At 46.6% G+C, this 21,942-nt stretch overlaps 1 protein-coding gene across 1 annotated transcript in view; it reads left to right on the top strand.

The window, feature by feature from the left end:
- The window catches only part of KCNJ1 (potassium inwardly rectifying channel subfamily J member 1), a 28,472-nt gene extending 16,416 nt beyond the window's left edge, over positions 1–12,056 (top strand). Inside the window, exon 2 of the mRNA XM_004280477.2 lies at positions 10,918–12,056. Coding sequence (XP_004280525.1) covers positions 10,938–12,056 — 1,119 coding nt within the window. The 5' untranslated portion in view covers positions 10,918–10,937. The remainder of the gene's footprint in view (positions 1–10,917) is intronic.
- Positions 12,057–21,942: the final 9,886 nt, after the last annotated feature.

Genomic DNA, 21,942 nt, shown 5'->3' with positions numbered 1-21,942 from the left:
CACCAGTGAGTAAAAGGGAGGAGAGGAATGAGGAAAAGTGCGTCAGCAGGCCTGCCGTGGGCTCCGTGGGCCCTCTTGGGGGCAGGTCTCGGGGAGGCCTTGGGTTTGCCCACCCTGGCCCGGCTCTGAGTCTGGGAGAGGACTTCCTCCCACTTGCTCTCTTGTTTCAGGGGCAGACACTTGTCAAAAGCAGCGCAAGACAGTTGCTGGAGTAGCTCGTCACACTGTGAGGACGCAGGTGGGACGTCTCTGCAGCAATGTCCCCACTCTCAGAGGATCCCCTGGGGTGGGCCCTGCCCGGTGACAAGAAGAGCCCCAAAGGGAGGAATTCAGCACAGGCCCAAGGGCGGCTCTAGGACACGGAACTACAGGGTCATGGGGGCTGCTGACTCTGCTTCCCTCTGCCTCCAGGGCTTTCCCAGAAAGTTCTTGGACGTGGGAGGGTGGGTGACGTGCCGCCCCATTAATGCAACTCCCATGGCTCGGCGGAACCCAAGCCAAAGCTGGTAATCATTGACCCTCAGAAGCTCCCGGGGCAGAGCGGCAGGAGCCACAGGAGTGCGGGCTCTGCAGCTAATCCCCTGCCCTGTGGTTAGAGCCTTGCCCTTCTCATTACCTTTCCGGGAAGCACGCTGCTATTGCAGCCTGGACACTGGTGAAGAAAAGCCCAGAATTTAAAGGCATCACAGATAATGACACGGTTGGATCTTTCATTCAATGTATGGCTGTGACTTGAAAGAGAAGTTAGAGCTGGAGGTTGCATTCCTGAAGGTGTTAATGGCTGGATCACTTTGCATGCCTAAGTGCTGTCTGAGCTCTTTCTATCCATCTGTAATAGATAGGAATGGGCCCATTTTTCAGATGAGGAAATGGACACACTGAGAGATGGGATGGTACCCCGAGTGAGGGCTAGTGACTGACCGACTCCAGATTCAAACCCCACACACCCACCTCTTAAATCCTGCCCTGTAGGCCCGTTGCTGGGGCAGGAAACATAAGCTAGCATATAGGACTGAAAGGCCTTCAGAGGTCCCCTCCAAACTCAGGAACCTGGGGTTCTGCGCCTTCTCTTTGCATGTCTCTTGGAACAGGGATGGCCCAACATGACACCCTTCACCTGTGGGTACAGCCTCATGACTAATAGTCCCCCAGTGCCAAACTCAAGGCATCAGAATTATTCCTCTATATTATAAATCTTCAAGGCTTAGGATTCTATATGTTTTCTTAAAAACAAAGTGTACTTTCTTGTTGCAGACACTCAGGAAAGTATGTTCAGGGCCTCTAGTCCACATGGAATTCATTCCTTTTTGGGCTGGAAAGACTGAATTGATGTAATACCAACCCAAACCACAGAAAACTAGAAGGGTCAGACTAATAACGGGGTCACTGCACACATATAAATACAACTTTTGGTAAACATTAAAATTATTTTATTAAACGTCAGTGCCATTTGAGGTGGGTGCTTGAGAGAGATTTAAAAATTATTTTATTACATATGTGTCCAGTTTTCAGAAAAACAAACTACACTCATCCCCCAATACACATACTTTTACAAGCCAAACAAGTGAGAAAATGATTATTTTATTTGAAAAAGTGATTCTTTGCTTTATAAACTTATTCAGTAAAGGATTCCTTTAAATATCTAATATTCTAGTGCATATATCATACAACTTACTCTACACAAGCAATTTCTGTTCATATATTATCTTTCGAGAACACAATTTATTGGTTTTGGTTTCAGTATAAGATTTATATCTAGACTTGTATAATGATATTTTCATTGTAATGGATTTCTTTTGAATAGAAATGAGAATAAAAGGCTATGAGACTAGAAATGCCTTTGGGTCCTTGTGTTAATTTAATTTTCAGCTATAGATTCACCAGAAACTAGAATTCAACGGTTAGGACAGTGGTGCTCAGGACGTCTGGCCTGAGTGCATGGTGGAGACCTGAGAACTGACCCTCCCACCACTTCCATGGCGGAGGGTTCCTTCTGGTCCTGGGACAGACTGAATGGAATTTCACCCAAGATTCTCTAGGGACCTGTCATCTCTCTCCAGATGATAACCATATTTGTTGTGTTTTACTACGTATTTTCCATACTGTGTTTTCACCCCCAATCCTGAGCCCAGCAAAGGCAACTTGGCAAATTCCAAGCCCAACAACAGGAATCCCAAAGCCAGAAGCTCTTGGGTCACTGCAAATTCCAGTCATACATGAAGCTTTGAAAATCATCTCCTGCACCTTTTCAGACAGAGGCAAGTGACTTCACGTCCATGCTGGCTTCTCAGTAAACAAGCCAGTGGACAACCCAGGTTGCAAGAGATTTCACACTCGTGGCTGGGCAGACACTGGGCTTCTTGCCCCGGAAGGTCCCCGCTTCAGGGCACCATTGAACTGTGCTCTAGAGGGCGCTGTTCACAAAGGATACAGCTGGGAGGCCGTCCACCCAGGTCTTAATGACCATTTCACAGTCTGCAGAGGCTTTTCTCAGCCCTGGGCTTCCCTTCATTCATTTTGAGCTGTGCATCCTCACGTTTCCCTCGGTTTATCCTCTTCACTTTGGCTCAATCCACGCATAGCCAACAAAGCCATGCCTTCTTTTGGTAAAGTACAAAACTCCCTAAAGTTGAGAAGATAGACTCGTTACAAAATCTTTAGAATAAAAGACAAGAAGACCCAACCCTGTGACTGTGAGTTTCTCTCGTCCTCTAGGGTTCTCTCACTCTGTGGTCACCATTCCCCACAGCCCCCAGGGATGTGTGGCTGTCCCTTCAAAACTCTGAATCAGGCAGAGATGAAGGGCCCCCCCTAACTGGGGTCCCTTTGCCGAACCGAGACATGCTGACATTTCCAAAATACTTCAAAAAACAACTTGGAAAATACACATAGAATTAGCATCAACTTCCAAAGCACAGGTTTCCTACTCCACAGCAAAGGCATGCTGCCACCAAAGACTGGTGAGACCCTGCGGACACCTGGCTTGGGGCCAGCCTCACAGACTCCCAGGCTGGCTGTCCTGGTGGGAATATCACATCTCTTCCTGCTGGGTCCCAATCCAGGTGCCAGGAAGTGATACAGGTCTTTGTGGGGAGCGTAGAATTATCTGAGGATGACCAACGGCCCTTGTAAACTAGTTAGCTAGACAGAACTGAAAAACTGAACTTGAATATTTTAACTCCTTTTAATGACTTTGTATATTTAAATTTGGTCCTTCATTTTCACATCCTGATACAAAAGCCTGCAAATATACGTATGCGAGTGTGACCCCTGGAAGCAATGGTGTGGAATCGTCAATTGGTTATAGAACGGCTTTATGACCTCTTAGTTACGCCTCTTCTGCCTTTTGGGGTGTCATGCTCCCAGCCAAAGAGCAGCAGGGCTTGACTTGTCGCAGCTAGTGAGCACACGCGCCCTGAGGAATGGTGGGGAGCCTCGCTTGAGAGAGTGTTAGACACACATCATCAAGATTTGGGCTTGTTCTGGGTGATTTGGGAGAGTTAAGGAAGCAATACACTGCTCTGGGTTAGATGTCAAGAAATAGGGGTAATTCTGTGATGGAGTATGTTAGTAAATCTTATTATCTAGAAGCAGAGCAGACCCGCGTAAGGCTAAAGCTGTTATTGGTAAAGGAGCAGGGATCACCCACAGTGCCAGCACAGGGGGACATTTGGGCATTTTCATGGTTTGGACCACGTTCATGTTTCTGTCTGTGGTCAGACATGATTCTGATGTTGATATCCTGTGAAACCAGGTTCAACAAGAGAACACCAAGACTGAGCTGTGAGCCCCCGGACAGCTCCCGGCAACACCGAGACCTAGACGTGGTGCCAGGCTGGCTCCCAGCTGTCTGGGGTTGCTTTCTCCTTTGCAACGGCGTCTGTAGATTGTCAGTGATACAATCAAATGCTACTTAATGTCTGTGGTAAGAGAAGAAGGGCATCACCCCTGGTAGTGCCACCAAGGAAAATTCTCTCCCTCTATCCTGTTCTCACCTCTCCAGGATAAGGCTTCCGCCCTGATGATGGGCAAATCCTTTATACAGACGTGTTTGGCTTTCTCAGGTCTTCTATTCCACAGGTCAGGATGGGCTCTGAAGCCAGTACAGTTCACAGACATCGACGTGTTGTCAGAACCTTTGTCACCCTCTCTCTCAGGAGCCTTGTCCCTCGCCTGAGTGTCATTTCCCCACACAGCCCCTGTGACTCTGCAGAGCAGACCCTCAGTGGCCTGGGTGGGTGATGCCTGGTTAAGCTGCTGCACAGGTTTAAACTTCTGAACTGATAATAACAGTTGCTACTATTTATTGTGTAATTGCTGTGTTCTAGGAACTTTACATATGCGATTGCATTTAAAACACGCTACAGCCTTTGAGAGCATATTCTCACAGTCATTTCACAGGTGAGGAAGCGGAGGCCCAGTTAGCCTAAGTGGCTTGCTCAGGTCACCTGGCCATCAAGTGACAGATTCAAGTCCATGTCTGCGCTCAGCCCAGCTGGACTTCCTCCAGCCTACCTGCTGCCTTTGATTCTTACCTGTGCCATGAACATCCTGCAGCAGGGCTCCCACCCCGTCTTGATCCCCACGCATGGCAGATCTCTATAGTTATTCAGGTGATGCTCCTGGACCGGCAGGCTCCAGAGATGCCTACAGAAGCCAGTGTGCCGTAGGAGAGCACCAACACCCCCAGACCTTATGATTCACTGGCTCTTGTTCCCAAATTCTGTTCTCTGGAAGGAACCAGGCACCTAGGAAAGTCTGTGCTGCATTCCCACCCTGGACACAAGCAACTTGTGGCTTCACAGGGGAGGGGGCATGTGAGCACACTCGGCCCCAGGGAAAGGTGGGGTATTACTGAAGTGCAGTCCCAAATCTAGCCTGGAAGGGTCCTGAGGCTCATGCCCGTTCACATGCCCATGAGGCCAGGAAAAATTATTTCCACCGGCCTTGCCAAGTTCTATGTAAGAACCCAGGCTGAGCCCAAGTGAGCAGCCTGGTAGAGCTAAAGACATCAGAGGTGATTTCTCTCAGAATATTGAACAAAAAGGAAACAATGCCCTCTGTCGACAATAGGTCTCCCGTATACGTATCCCCAGGAGCTGGCTGACTGGATGCCCCTGGGCACTGAGGGTTTGCAAAGCCAGCTGGGTGGCCATCCTGCAATAGCTTGAGGCCGTTTTCATAGAAAACAGGAAGTCCTCTGCGGTAACAGATGTATTTGTTTTAGCTCCTCAGCAAAGGTGTGTTCAAGAGTGTAAGCTTAACCTTCAGCCTGTTGCGTCTCCTCTCTGGTGGATGCTTGAAAACCCTGTCCTCAACCCCTTCAAGGGCAGCAAACCTGCCGCATTGTAATTATCGGATAGTGACTGAATTACTACTCATACTTGAGCAACTTGACAGCCGGGACTGTTACCTCTTTTGCTTCCTAGCGTAGCACCTGGCATGTAGTAAGTTCAATCAGTAGAGAGTTTGCTTGATTTCACTGATTAAGAAGGCGGAGACCTTGGGCCATGATCCCATTGCATGCCTCGCTATGGTAGGTCCTCAGGAAATGTTGGTTAATGGCCTGAAGCAAAGCCATCAATTTTCATGGCAGCTTGAATTTCTCCTCCAGCACCATTGCAAAGGGACTACAGAAAGTCATTTGACTTCTGCTCTCAGGCTGAATAACTCCTATTTCCTAGCTCTGACAGACAATCTTGACTCTCAGAAATGTCCCGAGCGAATTCAGGCTGTGTGTGAGCTGTGAGAGGTTGGACTAATAGGCAGACTACAGCAACTGTTTTTTCATCTATAGAGAGGAACGATAGCCTTTGTAATTCTAAATAAGAGATAAAAGCAACATCTATTTGCCGTCTTCTCTCTGGTCCAGTGGCTGCTGAGCGTGCTGGGGTGGGTAGAAGGCTGTGTGATATTGGCCATGGGAAACTCCAAATTCCCAATTGCTCGTTCTCAGGGGGTGGCCTGCAAAAGAACGGCCTCTGTCCTGGTTCTTTAAATATCATCAAGGAGCACAAACTGTAGGTACCTCACTTAAAATGCAGACGGGTTTGGTTGCCATAGGTACTGTATGCAAATAAAGCATGCATTTTTATGGAGAAAAGGAGATTCAGGAGGAAAATGTTTATTTTCAAGAATTTGAAAGGCTGATCACCTGAAGAGAGTTCACACTTCTTTAGAAGTATCATGAGTTGTCCCCGAGGCAAGACTAGACCGGGTGTTGTTGGTGTCAGTTTCTCCTCTAGGTCTAGATGAGAACATCTCGCAGGGCACACAGGCGCTAAGTGCGCTGGCCCTTGCTGGTTCCAGCCGGTGTCTCGCGCTGTCCCCCAACACTGTCACCTGTTTACTCAGCAATTCTTTCAGTTCCTCTGTGCCCCTGCCTCTGTCATATACACAATTTACAATTACAGTGCTGCACAAAAATGTCTCTTTCAAAATATCTCTATTGGATGGGAGCCACGTAAGTGATAGCAGACTCATTGCTCTTATGCATGCTTTGTTTAATTGATTGATTGTCATTCAACAAACAGTTACAGAGTTCCTACCATGTGTGACGCTAATGCCATCTCCAGGCCTTGGTCTCCATAGCGCTTCTCTGCTCCTCAAATAAGATCCTCCCAGAGCACTTCCATTGTTTTCTGCCCTGGCAGGTATCATACTGCGTTTGACGGTTTATCAGCTCGTTTGCGTCTCCCACCTGGAATAGAAGGTTTTTCACAATGACAGGGACTGTACCCATTTGGTAAATGATTACTTCCGTGATGTCTAACACACGTGTTAGAATCCACACATCCCTGTTGCTTAATGAAGGATAAATAAATTAATCGACACAAAAGTGAGTTTTCTGTCAGTTGAGGTGTTTTCGCAGGGGGTTGGGGGATGGCCTGTCTAATAGAGATCTCTGAGCAGAGACGTGTCCTTTGGGTATTATACAGACCACACCACATTGTAATTGCTGAGTTACTGAGCTCACTTCCCCCTTCGACTGTGAGCTCCTTGAGAACAGGAACAGAGTTCTATTTGTCTTTGAAATTCTACACAATACACTCAATGTTCGGAAAGTTCATACAAAGTCTATTTTTTGAGAATGGACTGTTTACAGAAAAAAAGAATGCTGGAGCACTGAAGAAAAAAGATGGCAATAATATAATCCACTTGCTTTGCCAGGCCATTAAGAAGAACTTGGTAAATATTAGCTAATGTCTAGCCCTATGCTTGCTATTAAGGTTTACTGATTTCAACAGAAAGTGACCTAGAAACTGTGCATGTTACATAATCCAGGGCCAATTTCTAATCGCCCAATAGTTCCAAAAATACATATTGTGTCTGTCTGTGGTAGGATTAAATGCCATTGTCTAAGCAAAGTCAGATATAGGCTGTGTATAATGGGACTGCCACGTGACAGATGGGTTTGGTCAGAGGATGAATTTATCCTGTATTCTTGCATTCTCTAGGTATGAAACTTCTCACTGTCTGAGTAAATAAATCAGCAGCATTGGTTAACCCAGTGCATGTAGAAAGTACCTTCAGTAAATGCCAGATTTTACAAAATAAATCCAACAATAAAGGCTGCTTTTAAATCTCAGTTTCTTAAACAACAGTGACTGCTGTGTAGAGAGATTAACATGGTATCTTGTTTCTTCCTGGTGTGATCTTGTTTTTGTCTTACAGACATGTACTTACCTACGTCTGTATCATTCACCTGTATCTTTGTGAACACTTAGAAATCTCAGTATCTCAGTGTGTTTCAGGGAATATGGTGGGAGACTGATGATAACTAATTGTTTCTGGTGAAGGGTATTGGGCCCAAACTAGGAGGAAGAGCAAGAGAGCTATAGAGCATGGTAAAGGAGAGGAGGAAAATGCCAGAACAGAACCTGTGCCTGCTGCCCAGGGACCTTAGCTGGTGGCTTGTCAAGTCTTAGCATGATGGTATTCAAGCCATGTGAGGTTTGGGAAAAAAATACATACCCAGCTTGGGGCTTGGCCTTGTTTAAACCACACAGCTCCACTATCAAATTAATGTTTTCAGCTAATACAAATTAGCATCGGTCCACTGGCCAAAGCCTACCATAAATTAGCCTGGGTTTGAAAGAAATCAGCCTGCCTCCAGAGACCAGCTCCCAACACTACCTCCTTGCTTCTCCCAGCCGCGGATGCTTCGGGTCAGAATATGTTTAAGATGTTGGTAAGTGTGGGCGATCTGGGGAAGCTCTTTTTAAGCTGGGTGCTTTCGTTCCTACTCTTTGCAAGGCCAGGCAGATAATATATTCTTAGTAGTACAGGCATGGAAACCCAAACTCATCCAAGAGATAAATCGGGGGGACTCATTTGCTCTACAGAAATACCCTTTCTTTTCAAAAGTGAAATGAATTCAGGTGGGGCTACAAGAATAGTGGGGGAGAAAAGCTCGGAGGTTGCTGTGTTAGGAGTTACGTCTGGAATGATAATGTATGACAAAGAGGATGTGAATTCAACGGATGAATGTTGGCTTTCGAAGTTATTGTTTTAGGTGAGATCCAGCCTAAGAAGAGCTTTGTAAACAGTATGAGCTTCCATGAACCTGGGAAAGGGAGAGAGTCCCCAGGGGATGGACACAAGGTTAGGGGAGATGTGAGCAGAGAAAAGGGAGAGATTGGGGAAGGAAGAGACCACTTCCCTTGGTGAGCCACACTTGGGACCATCCCCTCATACTCTTTGAGGACTTGAGGTCAATGAGGGTTGGGTGACATGAGGGGCAGGCCCCTCTGAGTGCACTGTCTGCTCTCCGGGTTACATTTTTTAGTATCTTTAGAACCTGTCCTTCCAATCACCACAGCCGTGGTTTTCTCATCACCACTTCTACCTGGGGTCTTCTTGTGTTTTCACCTGGTTTAAGGCCATGAGCAAAACGTGGTAGGATATCACTTTTGTTTAAAATTTATCACTAAGTTGGTTTCGCTTCCTAGTTTGTATGAATAAACACATTTTTGAAGGGGGATTTTGAAATCTATTTTAGAAACATATTTGCATTTGATTAAAAATACCACGAAGACATTGCCAACCATAACAGGCACACCTTGGGAGTGGGGTGAGCACAGATAGGGGAGGAGACCGTCTAGTGTTTATGACCCCGGGGGTTCATCAGTGCTGTCTGTTTGGGGGAAATCCCTTCAGTTTTGTGCTGTAAGATGGAAGTTACAATAATGTCATCCATGAGACCTTTGTCCAGATGGTATTTTGAAGTGCTTAATTCATTCAAGGAATGATTCCATTTATGCTTATTGAATAAATAGTAATGGTCTGTGCTAACAGCTGGGATAGAGGAGTGAAGAAAACATGGTTCTACCTTTGCGCAGGGTTCTTTAAATCAGAGTGCCCCATCCTGCAGCTTGCAGGCAAGGAGGGAAGTAGGAGATACCGATGGTGAGCATCTTACTATTCCTTTGGGGAACCTTGGCATCCCAGGCTTGTGATCCACTCAGAAAACTTCCAGGATCTTATGATACAACTTGACCAAACAGTATTGAGGAACTCTGTTCTAAATAATGTCGAGCAAAAAAAAAAAAAAAAGGAAGTTGACCAATGCTTCTCTTGAAATGTTTCAGAGAAATCTGGTGTTAGAATATGAAACGTTATAACTGAGACACAGTGAGGGAGCGATTTCTCTGACCTGGAAGCGGGGAAGCTTAGGCTCTAGTTGTCATCCTGCCATGATGAGGTCCCTGACTTTGCTGCTGTCTTAATTTTATTGAAGTAGAGTTGATTTACAACGTTGTGTTAATTTCTGTTGAGGGACCTGACTTTGGAAATATCATTAAAATTTTCTCAGTTCTGGGCTTCCCTGGTGGCGCAGCGGTTGAGATTCCGCCTGCCGATGCAGGGGACACGGGTTCGTGCCCCGGTCCGGGAGGATCCCACGTGCCGCGGGGCACGTGAGCCATGGCCGCTGAACCTGCGCGTCCGGAGCCTGTGCTCCGCAACGGGAGAGGCCACAACAGTGAGAGGCCCGCGTACCACAAAAAAAAAAAAAAAAAAAAAAAAAAAAATTTCTCAGTTCCTTCACTAGATAAATGAGAGAATTGAATTGAATTATAATTTCTCTTGCTATGTGAGTATCCGTAGCAGTACATAAGATGATTTAGGTAGTATACTGATGAGCCTTTTTTTCATAGTTATTTATTTCTATATATTAACCGAAATGTAAATAGTGCATCAAGTTTCTGCTTTCACAGATAGTTTTGCTTAGCTTAAGACTAAATTTATTAAAGAAAAAAGAATTCATTTAAAGAATACTATCAAATCATAGTACAGGCCATAATTTGTTATCATAAACATTTTAAAAAAATATTTTATTGAAGCATAGTGGATTTACAATGTTGTGTTAATTTCCATTGTTCAGCAAAGTGATTCAGTTATACATATATATACATTCTTTTTCCTCTTCTTTTCCATTATGGTTTATCACAGGATACTGAATATAGTTCCCTGTGCTACACAGTAGGACCTTGTTGTTTATCCATCCTACGTATAATAGTTTGCATCTTCCAACCCCAAACTCCCAATCCATCCCTCCCCCACTTCCCTTCCCCTTGGCAACCACAGGTCTGTTCTCTGTGTCTGCGTTATCACAAACATTTTTAACGTTGGGTGTGACTAAGGTCAGAAAACACATGGATGTATGCTCTCTCAGGTTCCTTTACATTTCTATCTCCCTGGAATTGTTTTTTCTCTTTATCTTTAAGCAATATGGTCTTGTAGTGGGAATTTTCTACTGACGATAGCATTATGGTATTCAGAACAAGGTTGTCAGCTTGCCCGAGCGATCAGGAATGGCAGTTTCATAGACAGTTAGCTCTTTCTGTGAGTCACTTAGTTCACTAGTGTTAGACACATAATTTTGTTCTGTTTTGTTTTTCTTTGATGTGATTTCAGGTCGGGTGTTGACAGAAAGAATGTTCAAACATCTTCAGAAATGGTTTGTCACTCACTTTCTTGGGCGTTCTGCGCGAAGAGCAAGGCTGGTCTCCAAAGACGGAAGGTGTAACATCGAATTTGGCAACGTAGAGGCACAGTCGAGGCTGATATTCTTTGTGGACATCTGGACGACGGTGCTGGACCTCAAGTGGAGATACAAAATGACCATCTTCATCACAGCCTTCTTGGGGAGCTGGTTCTTCTTTGGCCTCCTGTGGTATGCGGTCGCCTACATCCACAAAGATCTCCCTGAGTTCCATCCTTCCGCCAACCACACCCCTTGCGTGGAGCACATCAATGGCCTGACCTCAGCTTTTCTGTTTTCTCTGGAAACGCAAGTGACCATTGGCTATGGATTCAGGTGTGTGACGGAACAGTGTGGCACTGCCATTTTCCTGCTTATCTTCCAGTCTATCCTTGGGGTCATCATCAATTCTTTCATGTGTGGTGCTATTTTAGCCAAGATCTCCCGGCCCAAACAACGCGCCAAGACCGTTACTTTCAGCAAGCATGCGGTGATCAGTAAGCGGGGTGGGAAGCTCTGTCTCTTGATCCGAGTGGCTAACCTTCGGAAGAGCCTCCTTATTGGCAGTCACATATATGGCAAGCTTCTGAAGACCACCATCACGCCTGAAGGAGAGACCATCATTTTGGACCAGATCAATATCAACTTTGTGGTGGACGCAGGGAATGAAAATTTATTTTTCATCTCCCCGCTGACAATTTACCATGTCATCGACCACACTAGTCCCTTCTTCCACATGGCAGCAGAAACCCTTCCCCAGCAGGACTTTGAATTAGTGGTGTTTTTAGACGGTACGGTGGAATCAACCAGCGCTACCTGCCAAGTCCGGACATCCTACGTCCCAGAAGAGGTGCTCTGGGGCTATCGTTTTGCTCCCATGGTGTCCAAGACCAAGGAAGGGAAATACCGAGTAGATTTCCATAACTTTAGCAAAACAGTGGAAGTGGAGACGCCGCACTGTGCCATGTGCCTGTATAATGAGAAAGATGCTCAAGCCAGGATGAAGAGAGGCTATGACAACCCCAAATTCATCTTGTCCGAAGTCAGCGAAACAGATGACACCAAAATGTAACAGTGGCTTTTCAGCGTGAGTAAAGCAAAATCTCGAAGATACCTAGTGACTAGAAACATTATGGAGCAATCAAGAACTTGGGGGTATGACAGTGGGACAAGAGCATTTCAAATCTCCCCGCGCAATGTCCCTGAACCCCATAGCCATGATCCTACAAGACACATAGCTCTACAAGGCAACTGCACGAGAACATGCAATGGGTTTGTAGGAAACTGGAATATGGGAGACAGAGGAGCTCACATAAAATCTTGAATAGGAGTATTTGAAATCATGCCATGTTGATGGGAACAGACAAAAATCATTGAAAGCCTCGTGGACAGGCCAAATGAGATCTTTTTAAGAGTCTTCCCAAAGAAGATATAAGCTTTAGATAGGATCAGGGAAAAAAGATATTCTTATTTTGGTTCTACTGATAAGAAAGCAGCCACGTTTATTTTAACATTGGATTGTATCCAAGGAAAAATTGTCTCCTGAGTTGGGGGAGATGAACCTATCAAAGTAATAAGAAAAGACGGATGTACAGTGAACATTTGTGAGGCTCTGGCCTTCTCCAGCCCTGGTTGTTGGCGCTTTCATCTAAGTCTGGGTCATGCCGTGTTTCCAGAGGAGCAGGGGGGAGGCTTGGCCCATGGACTCCGCATCTCTACATGCAGGAGAGGAGCACAGGGCCCAGCCTGCTCGACGGCACCTCCAGAGCCTGTGGCCAAGCTGGGTGTTGGCCCAAGGACATTTACACAGTCTAAATCACCACTCTAGAATCTCAATGAACACTTTCCTGCAAGAAAGAATGTTTGATTTGAAAATGAGGGTGATATTTCTTCCAATTTGTGTTAGATGGGATAAGGGGCTTCAAATCTGTTAAAACACTACTTCCTGATCTTCCAGGAAGGCAGTGAGGAGTTTGAAGGAGCAAAGACAGTTTAGAAGGGAAAATACTGCTAATGCTTCTGAGAAAAATATATCTTGTGTTTTTCGCCCGAGGGTTTGTAACTGAAATGCTGTTTCTAAAGGAGAAGTATGAAAGGGAAGGGAATGGGATATGACCCCACAGTAAGGAAAGTGCTAGGTCTTCCTTCCTCTGAGGGCCAACACCACATCTTCATCAGACAGACCAATGTCGTATGAGGATTGATCTGCAGGGGAAGGTTTCACTGTGAATGTCTTGCTCAGTTCCCTGCTTACGTTATTTTGAATGTATTCTCGAAAAGGTGGTGCCCAAAGCTGCTTAGGAATCAAAATGTTGTCGGTGTGCTGATTAATACATTAAATCCCTGGGCTTCCCTGGTGGCGCAGTGGTTGAGAGTCCGCATGCCGATGCAGGGGACATGGGTTCGTGCCCCGGTCCGGGAGGATCCCACATGCCGTGGAGTGGCTGGACCCGGGAGCCATGGCCGCTGAGCCTGCGCCTCTGGAGCCTGTGCTCCGCAGAGGGAGAGGCCACAACGGTGAGAGGTCCGCGTACCGCAAAAAAAAAACAAACACTAAATCTCTGAAACTGATGTAAGTTTGTCTTGAATCCAGCGTGCCCAGGAGGACACGACGTCGGGTGCAGATGTGCCCCGTCCCGTGCAGCCCCATCAAACCACTCCGATGTGAGTCTAGGCATGTAGTCACGGCTACCAATGACTTTGTTTTTGCAGGCCTGGGGTTGAGTTTGTACAGATACACACAGACACTCTGGTCCTTCCGACAAAAATGAGTGAGGAGTCTGATGGGTTCAGAGTTGTGCACTTTGTCCGTGGCCATAACGGTGGACACGATGGGACCACGTGGGAGATTACTCTGTGCGTGTAAGTGTGTTGGCATCGCCATTTAATCTGCTGACAAAGCTAAAGGAAATCAGGTGTAACAAGTTCGAGGGAGCTGGAATTCTCTGCTGGCCCATTGTCATGAGGGTTTATGACTCTGTAGTGTCTTTATAGACGGAAGGGTCAGAAGACATGCCTTCTAGTCTGTTCTGCTCCTTTTAGCAGATGTTGGGGGATGCTGGTAGTGAAGTGATCATAGGCAATCCATTCCTCTTGATCATTAGGAGAGCAGGACAACCGGGATCTTTGCAAATGGCCTTTCTTTCTGGGTTGTTCGATGGAAGACGTCTGCTTCCAAATATTCCTTTATTAGGATTGAGGCATTCTGTCCTTTGAAGTCTACTTTTAAATGCAAATTCCCTTCGAAACTTTAGCAACTGTTAACATACTTACATCTAACAAAGCCCCGAGGAAATGAGGCCCTGCAGGCACCATGCAATGGTCCTAAGGGGTGGCTGGAACCCCAAAGCAGCATAAGAACTCTGGACATTTGGAGAGAAAGGGTTACCACAGGCATAGGAACTCAGTGAGTAAATAAATTAAATGGAAAACAGAAGGTTCCAGAAGGTTCCAGAAGGCCAGCTTGCCCATAGTTTAATGCCAGTGCTAAAGGTGGGCTTTCTATTCCAATGTGGTAATAGCGTTCCCGCCAGGACCTGATCACACAGGCACTGCTACTGCTACAGGTGTGCTCTATAATTCTATTTACTGATTTACCCATTTTTAAAAGCAATTCAACATTTCTTTTTCCTTTCAAGAAAAACTGCATCTCATGATGCATCACCATATCCAGAGTTTCCCTTAGTACTGATTCCTCTTGAATGGGTTGTTTAGCTCTGTTGCTCTGAGGTTTTGACTTGGAGAGTCTGATCCTGGTTTAAACTTCCAGGACTTAGGTTGGCTCAAGCTCCAGTATTTAGAGTTAAGATGTGGGACACTGTCTAAAAATGTATTCCTCAAGACAGAAAGGGTAGAAGGAAAACATCCTAAGTTGCCAGGTCTAAGGAGTGAGATGCCCAGCTCATCTGTCTGTTTTCATGGAGAGCAAAGAACTTCCCTGCTAGATCGTGGGGACCGTTGGGGAGCTGTCTTCCCTCGAGACTTTTCATAAAACGGGAGATGGGTCCTCCACAGGGTGACTGCGAGTAGCGCGGGGGGCCTGTCCCCTGTCCAGAGCAAACGTGATGAAAACCTCGGATGCCCAGAATGCAAATGAAGCCCTGTCCCCGCCCCCGGGCCGTTGTCCTCCCCATTCCAGGAAGTGTATGTCAATCAAAGCTTGACAGGGGAGATAGAGAATTTTATTTTGGAAGCCAGAAGTTTGAGAGCAATGACTGGAATTTCCTCTTTCTGTCCAGCAAGGGCTGTTTGTCACTGGGGAGATAAAAGTCCAGGGGTAGGGAATAAAGGTTATCGGGATCTGGGCCACACAGAGCCGCATTGGGGGGCGCCGCGGGAGGAGGGGTTACGGAGGAAATCTATTTCAATGCCTGTCATTAAGTTTCCATTAAAAGAACATTCAGTTAGGAATTCAAAAATAATTTAATCTCCCCAGCCAGATGCACCCAGCTGGACTCCTTGGAGCTGAGCCCTGCAGAGAGGGAGACCTTGCACGGGGGCTGCGGGGGCGAGGGACGGGTGTGGGCCCTCCTGCATCTCCATCCCAAGCACCCTCCACCGTCCTGGATGTCCTAGAGGCCGGGAGCATCTTTCAGGCGCGTGAGGAACCCCAAGTTTCTCTCGTGCTATAGTAGGAGAAGCTTACTCTGGGGCTACTTACTGACTTCTTACTATGTCTGAAGTCCTGTCTAAAGCATTTCGTATACACTACCTAATTTTATTTCCCCAATGATCCTGTGAGGTACTATCATTCCACCTATTTTTCACCCGAGGCAGCTCAGGTAAGGAAATTGTCCAGAGTCACTAGCTAGTCAGTGGCAGGGCTGGGACTCAAACCCACATCTGTCTAGAAAGCTTCTGGGTTTAAAATCATTCATGTCTACATCCTCTAACATGGATCACCCTCTGGGAGGACCCACCGGGGCTGCCAGGCATTTACCTGGGTCCCATCGATAGTCAGCACCCGTTCCTTGTCCCGTCTCATGCTTTGGGAGAAACCCCTCCCTGCTTGGCATGGGGTAGAGCCCCTGGACAGGGCTTAATAAATATATTTGGACTTGCATATTCTGGGGAGACTGGTATCTCCTATGTCTGCATATACCTTAAATATCTGTACTAATTAGATATACGTTGGTTGGTTGATTTCAATCTCTCAGTAACCCTTCATTTGAGGGAGAGACAGATATTTCTGTTTTGACAGATGGGGACATGGAGCCTTGGATAACCCTGGAGAACAGTGTCCATATTCTGTATTCACCTCTGTGTACCTACAGCACCAACACACTGCCTCACATAGTCAGTAAATGGGTTTTGAATCAGTAAATGAATCAATGATGTGCTCACGACAACATGGGTAATAGTGGCTTTCAACCCACATCTGCCCAAAGAACTTTTGGCCAAGCTACGTTATTCACTAGCAGAGGGTCCGTGACAAATAACTTCATCGAATCTCAGTTTCCTTATTTGTTAAAGGGAGCTTTGAAACAGGTTTAGGGGAGGATTAGATGAAATAATCGACGGAAAAATTCCTTTGTAAAAAGTAAATGACTTTTGGGCTTCCCTGGTGGCGCAGTGGTTGGGAGTCCGCCTGCCGATGCAGGGGACAAGGGTTCGTGTCCTGGTCCGGGAAGATCCCACATGCCGCGGAGCGGCTAGGCCTGTGAGCCATGGCCACTGAGCCTGCGCGTCCGGAGCCTGTGCTCCGCAACGGGAGAGGCCACAACAGTGAGGGGCCCGTGTACCGTAAAAAAAAAAAAAAAAAAAAAAAGCGTAAAAGTAAATGACTTTTGACATGGCAAAGTGGGGTAGGAGCGTGGGTTTGAAGCCAAGAGCACTGGTCCCCGGGGTGGACTCCCGGCCACCTGATGCTTCATGGGCAAAGGAAGAAGGTACCTGGTTGGGGCACTGACAAAGATCAGAGGTCTGAATACTGCATAGGCCATGAGTTGGGGGAATCTGAGTAGAATCCTGGTACCTTGGGCTTCATTTCAATCCAGTGGGTGTTCATTGAGGGCCTCCTGTGAGTCAGGCACTGGGGATGCGAGAATGAGGATGCAAGAATGGTCCCTGTCACTGTGATAAAGGATCCTGAGGGGCTTAAACCAGCTTGGGGGACCAGAGCTAAATCAGAGAAGTGCTGATTGTAGAGAAAGTAATTTTTTGCCTTATGAAACATGCATATAATAGTTTCCCAAAAAATGGCATTGACATTACTGCTAACAAGGAGACTATTGATTATGGATTTATAATTATTGGGAATTTTAAAAAATCTTTATAATATATCCTACTGGGATGTACAGTCAACAAACTGCTGTCAAGTCACTTGAGGGAGTTCTTTTCTCTATGTGACCGTGCAGCAATCTGACATAGAATTAGGTCCCTTTGTCTCAGCTTATTTCCAATGATGAGAGCTTGCGTATTGTTTTCACTGTTTTCTTTGGTTAATCGCGCAAAGAACGGCTCTATGGTTTCAAAATCCTAGAACCGGATTTAGAAAACTCATTTCTATTCCTGTACCCTCTCCTTTCCCTTCCTCTTATATCAAGGTAGCCATTCTCATTAGTTTTATCATGATTCTATTTCTTTTTGAAAAATATAAGCCATATACATATACTTATATCCCCCCATTCTTACACAAAAGGTAGCATTCTAGAAACACTGTTCACTTAACGATACCTCCTGCAGATTACTGTGTAGGGACCATTGTTTATAGATAATTCTGACACCTGTGGGCTCCCCACCCCACTTGCCTTCACTGGCTTTGCTGTAGTTGCTGGGATCTTGCTCCAGAGGCCCCCTGCTCTGCTGTTACGAGCCTGAGAGATCATGGCTGTGCCTGTCTTGCATTCCTCTCCCATTGCAGAGCGCCTGCACGGCTTACCCTGCTTGGCAATGAGCTGGATTCTCAGAACCAGGGTTCTCAGTGGGAGCCGATCTGCCTGGACTAACAGCTCTTTAAGGATGAAACCTTCCTGGAATTTTGGCTGGTGAGAACGTCAGAACAGGTGTCCTCAAGAGAAACAGCGCCACTCCGGTACCCGGTCTAGGGTCTCTGCTAGGAAGAGGGGGCTTCATTCCCAGGGCTTCTGGGTCATCACCTTCTGATGAGGATCCAGGCACCCTTTGGGAGATGGAGGTCATAGAAACTACCATGTACGTGAAATTTTGTGCACAGGTATTAAAATTGAATTCAATGAATGAAATAAATAAGGTGCTACAATTGAAGTATGAAGAAAATGTTGAGGGGGCCAGAGGAAGGGGAAGGCTTCCCAGAGGAGGTGACAGCCAAGCTGGGCTTAGTGGATGGGTAGGATTGAAAATAGGGAAAGGGGTAGGCTAGAGAGCTGAGCATCCGCTGCACACACGTCCCAGACTCATGGAAGAGCAGGATGGACATTTGCTTGGGTCTCCTGGGAGGTGATGTGGTGTTTCCATGGCCACAGCATTGGCACAGGAGGGAAGCATCACTCTGTGGTCAGAGCAGCCGGGGGCTTGGTGCTGACCTGAGGTTGCATCCTGGATCTCTCAGTCAACCACTGGGGTCCTTGCAGGGCAATGACATGATTAAATGTGTGTTTTAGGTATCTATCTCTGGTGTTGGTGTTCAGGGTGGAATGGAGAAATTAGAAGCAGAAGCTCGCTTTTGGGGGCTGGGGAGGAAAGTGTTAGCGTTCCCATTTTCCAGGAGGGGAAACCTGCTCAGAGAGCACATGGCTTTCCCAGGTCACTAGTGATGCAGCGGGAAGGTGGGGCGAGGGCCCTGGGCTTCTGCTTTCGAGTCGGTCAGGGCTCTTTCCTGGGGCCACCCACAGACCTCATGCCTGGGGGTCACCTTTCCTGAAGGAAAGCTCACCAGGAAGGTGGCAGCCAAGGTCAGCGGGACTGCTCACCAGGACCAGAGGGAGTGAGTCTGGGGAACGGAGAAGCACATCCTTGAACTGGTTCTTTGGGGACACAGAGGTCACATGCATCTACCATGGCACTGATCACCCAAGGAGTCTGGGAAGGTGAGAGGCTTGTCCACATCCCAGAGGTGACTTCCTCTGTCCCAGTGACATGAAAAGTAAGCGATTCACTGACGTGTGGGCTCTGGACCACCAGCACTGTTGGTTTTAGTTGAGCTCAAAGTGGCGGTGAGAGACCACAATGATCCTGACGGCTTTCTCACTTCCCCATGTCACTGGTGGTGGCCACACACGACCTGAGCCTGGGACCGCCTCTGAAGGACACGCCCTGCTGGCAGCATGGAAGAAAGGACGGAGGTGATGAAGAACAGAGGTGAAGGCAGGAAGTCCAGTGTGAAGTTCAGGGCCTTGGAAGACAGACACACTTGGGCAAATGCAGCTTTCCCCCTTGGTTGTGTTGTTTAAAACTAGTTCTTAACCTTTCTGAACCACTTTTAAATATTTAAAATTTTTTCCATTTTTTAAAATTAATTTTCATTGGAGTATAGTTGATTTACATGAACCACTTTCTAAAAAATCATAAATAACGATAATCCCTCTCTTAGAGGCTCACAGTAAGGACAACAGTGTGAAATAATACACAATGAAGTAGTATGTAGAGCACCCAGCACAGAGCCTGGTACAGCCTCCCAGTAGATGGTAGCTTGAGTGATGCTACAGCCGAGGAGATGATTCTGATGATTAAGACAAGGTGGAAAGGTGAGTCTGGCCCTGTGGTTGGTCCCATACTGTGCCTTGTGCCCTCGGCCTGAGCCCCACCACTTCCTTTCGCTTTCTAGTCCCAGCCTTGATCTTAACCTGAGACAAAATAACTCACCTTCCTCCCACCACTGCTTCTGCTTCCGCTGCAAATGCACCAAATCCTAGAAGCTTAGCGGTGAAAAGGCCCCATGAAAACCCTGACCAACCTTGTCATCGTACAAGTGGAGAGACAAGTGGGTCCTGGAAGGAGATGGCTTATTCAGTGTGTCTTCATGGATCTCGGAAAGCGCTGGTTGCTGACCTGGCCTGTGCTTTAGACACTCCATCAGGTGACCTGGGGAGTAGAAACATAAAGAAGATGTGGCACATATATACAACGGAATATTACTCAGCCATAAAAAGAAACGAAATTGAGTTATTTGTAGTGAGGTTGGATGGACCTAGAGTCTGTCATACAGAGTGAAGTAAGTCAGAAAGAGAAAAACAAATATCATATGCTAACACATATATATGGAATCTAAGGGGAAAAAAAAGGTCATGAAGAACCTAGGGGTAAGACAGGAATAAAGACACAGACCTACTAGAGAATGGACTTGAGGATATGGGGAGGGGGAAGGGTAAGCTGTGACAAAGCGAGAGAGTGGCATGGACATATATACACTACCAAGCGTAAAATAGATAGCTAGTGGGAAGCAGCCGCGTAGCACAGGGAGATCAGCTCGGTGCTTTGTGACCACCTAGAGGGGTGGGATAGGGAGGGTGGGAGGGAGGGAGACGCAAGAGGGAAGAGATATGGGGACATATGTATATGTATAAATGATTCACTTTGTTATAAAGCAGAAACTAACACACCATTGTAAGCAATTATACTCCAATAAAGATGTTAAAATAAAAAAAGATATTACGGACCTACCTGGAAAGGAAGGTGAGAGGGAGGGGAATCTACGCAAGCCATCAGTCGTAAGCAAGCTGGCACCTTACGTTAGCGCCTCTGGCCAGCAGGTAGCGCCATCCACTTCCAGATCACGAAAGTGAAAGTGGTCTGAAGTCCGCCTCCAACTGTTAGGCAGGCGGTGGAGAGAGGGCTTTCGCAGACCCGGCAAGCTCTTTAATAGCCATTATGCTGTTTAAATATTTAACAGAGAGACATAAGATATCTGGGTCATCTAATCATTACTGGGATGATAAAACAACGGTGGAAGACTTTGGAAAAGTAAATATGATATCAATGTAGAAGTTTATAACTCTAGAGAGGGTATGGTGGCAGAAGAGACACTTGTTACTGTTTATCAAGAGGCTCCTAGAGTGCAAGAACTTTCCATTTTCTCTACAACAAGCTGAAATAATATTATTATCCCCATCTTATGGGTGAGAAGACTGAGGCTCAGATACTTGCCCAAGGTGGCTAGTGAGGGCAGAGCTGGTATATATCTACATATTCAACATGTATAGCTTACTCATTTTTTTTTTAATTTTTTTATTTTTTGCGGTACGCGGGCCTCTAACTGCTGTGGCCTCTCCCGTTGCGGAGCACAGGCTCCGGACGCGCAGGCTCAGCGGCCATAGTTCACGGGCCCAGCCGCTCTGCGGCATGTGGGATCTTCCCGGACCGGGGCATGAACCCGTGTCCCCTGCATCGGCAGGCGGACTCCCAACCACTGCACCACCAGGGAAGCCCTATAGCTTACTCATTTAATCCTCATAACTACCCTAGGAGGAGTAGGAACAATCCACCCATGCAAGCACAGGTCATGCTGTGTCAAAATTCACGGCTTTCCACCAAAAACAGGCCAACTCCTGTCTCCTGGTCAGGGCCCAATCCTGACCCTTCTAGTTGCTTTCTTATGAATTTGGGGCGTTACTTATTCTCTCTGAGTCTTAGCTTTGTCATCTGTAAGATGTGGATTATAACCGCACAAGGCTATGGAGATCAATTGGGGAAACACAGTGTTCATTTTAAAGCAAAATTCTATTTTATGGCATTATTTTTACTGCAGACACCTAATGGCTTAATTCACATAAAGACGTACACAAGGCCATTTGTCACAGGATTATTTGTAGTGAAGAAAGACCTCCGTGTACCACAACAGGGAGATGGCATTAGTGCTGTGTGGACCAGAATGAGGTGAGATGCTATGCTGCCTTCAACAAACATTTGGGCACACAGCAGAGTCCTGGGACATGCTGGAAAACGAAATGCACTGGGAGCACCGTGGAGCTCAGATTCCAGAGACAGCCGACAGGAGACACAGTTGTCAAAGGAGAGACCAGGCACAAGGGGTCCTAACCTTG

This window comes from Orcinus orca, chromosome 8 (assembly GCF_937001465.1).
Source record: "Orcinus orca chromosome 8, mOrcOrc1.1, whole genome shotgun sequence".
NCBI lineage: Eukaryota > Metazoa > Chordata > Mammalia > Artiodactyla > Delphinidae > Orcinus > Orcinus orca.
The sequence above is the reverse complement of the archived record's forward strand: the minus strand, read 5'-3'. Positions and strand labels throughout refer to the sequence as shown.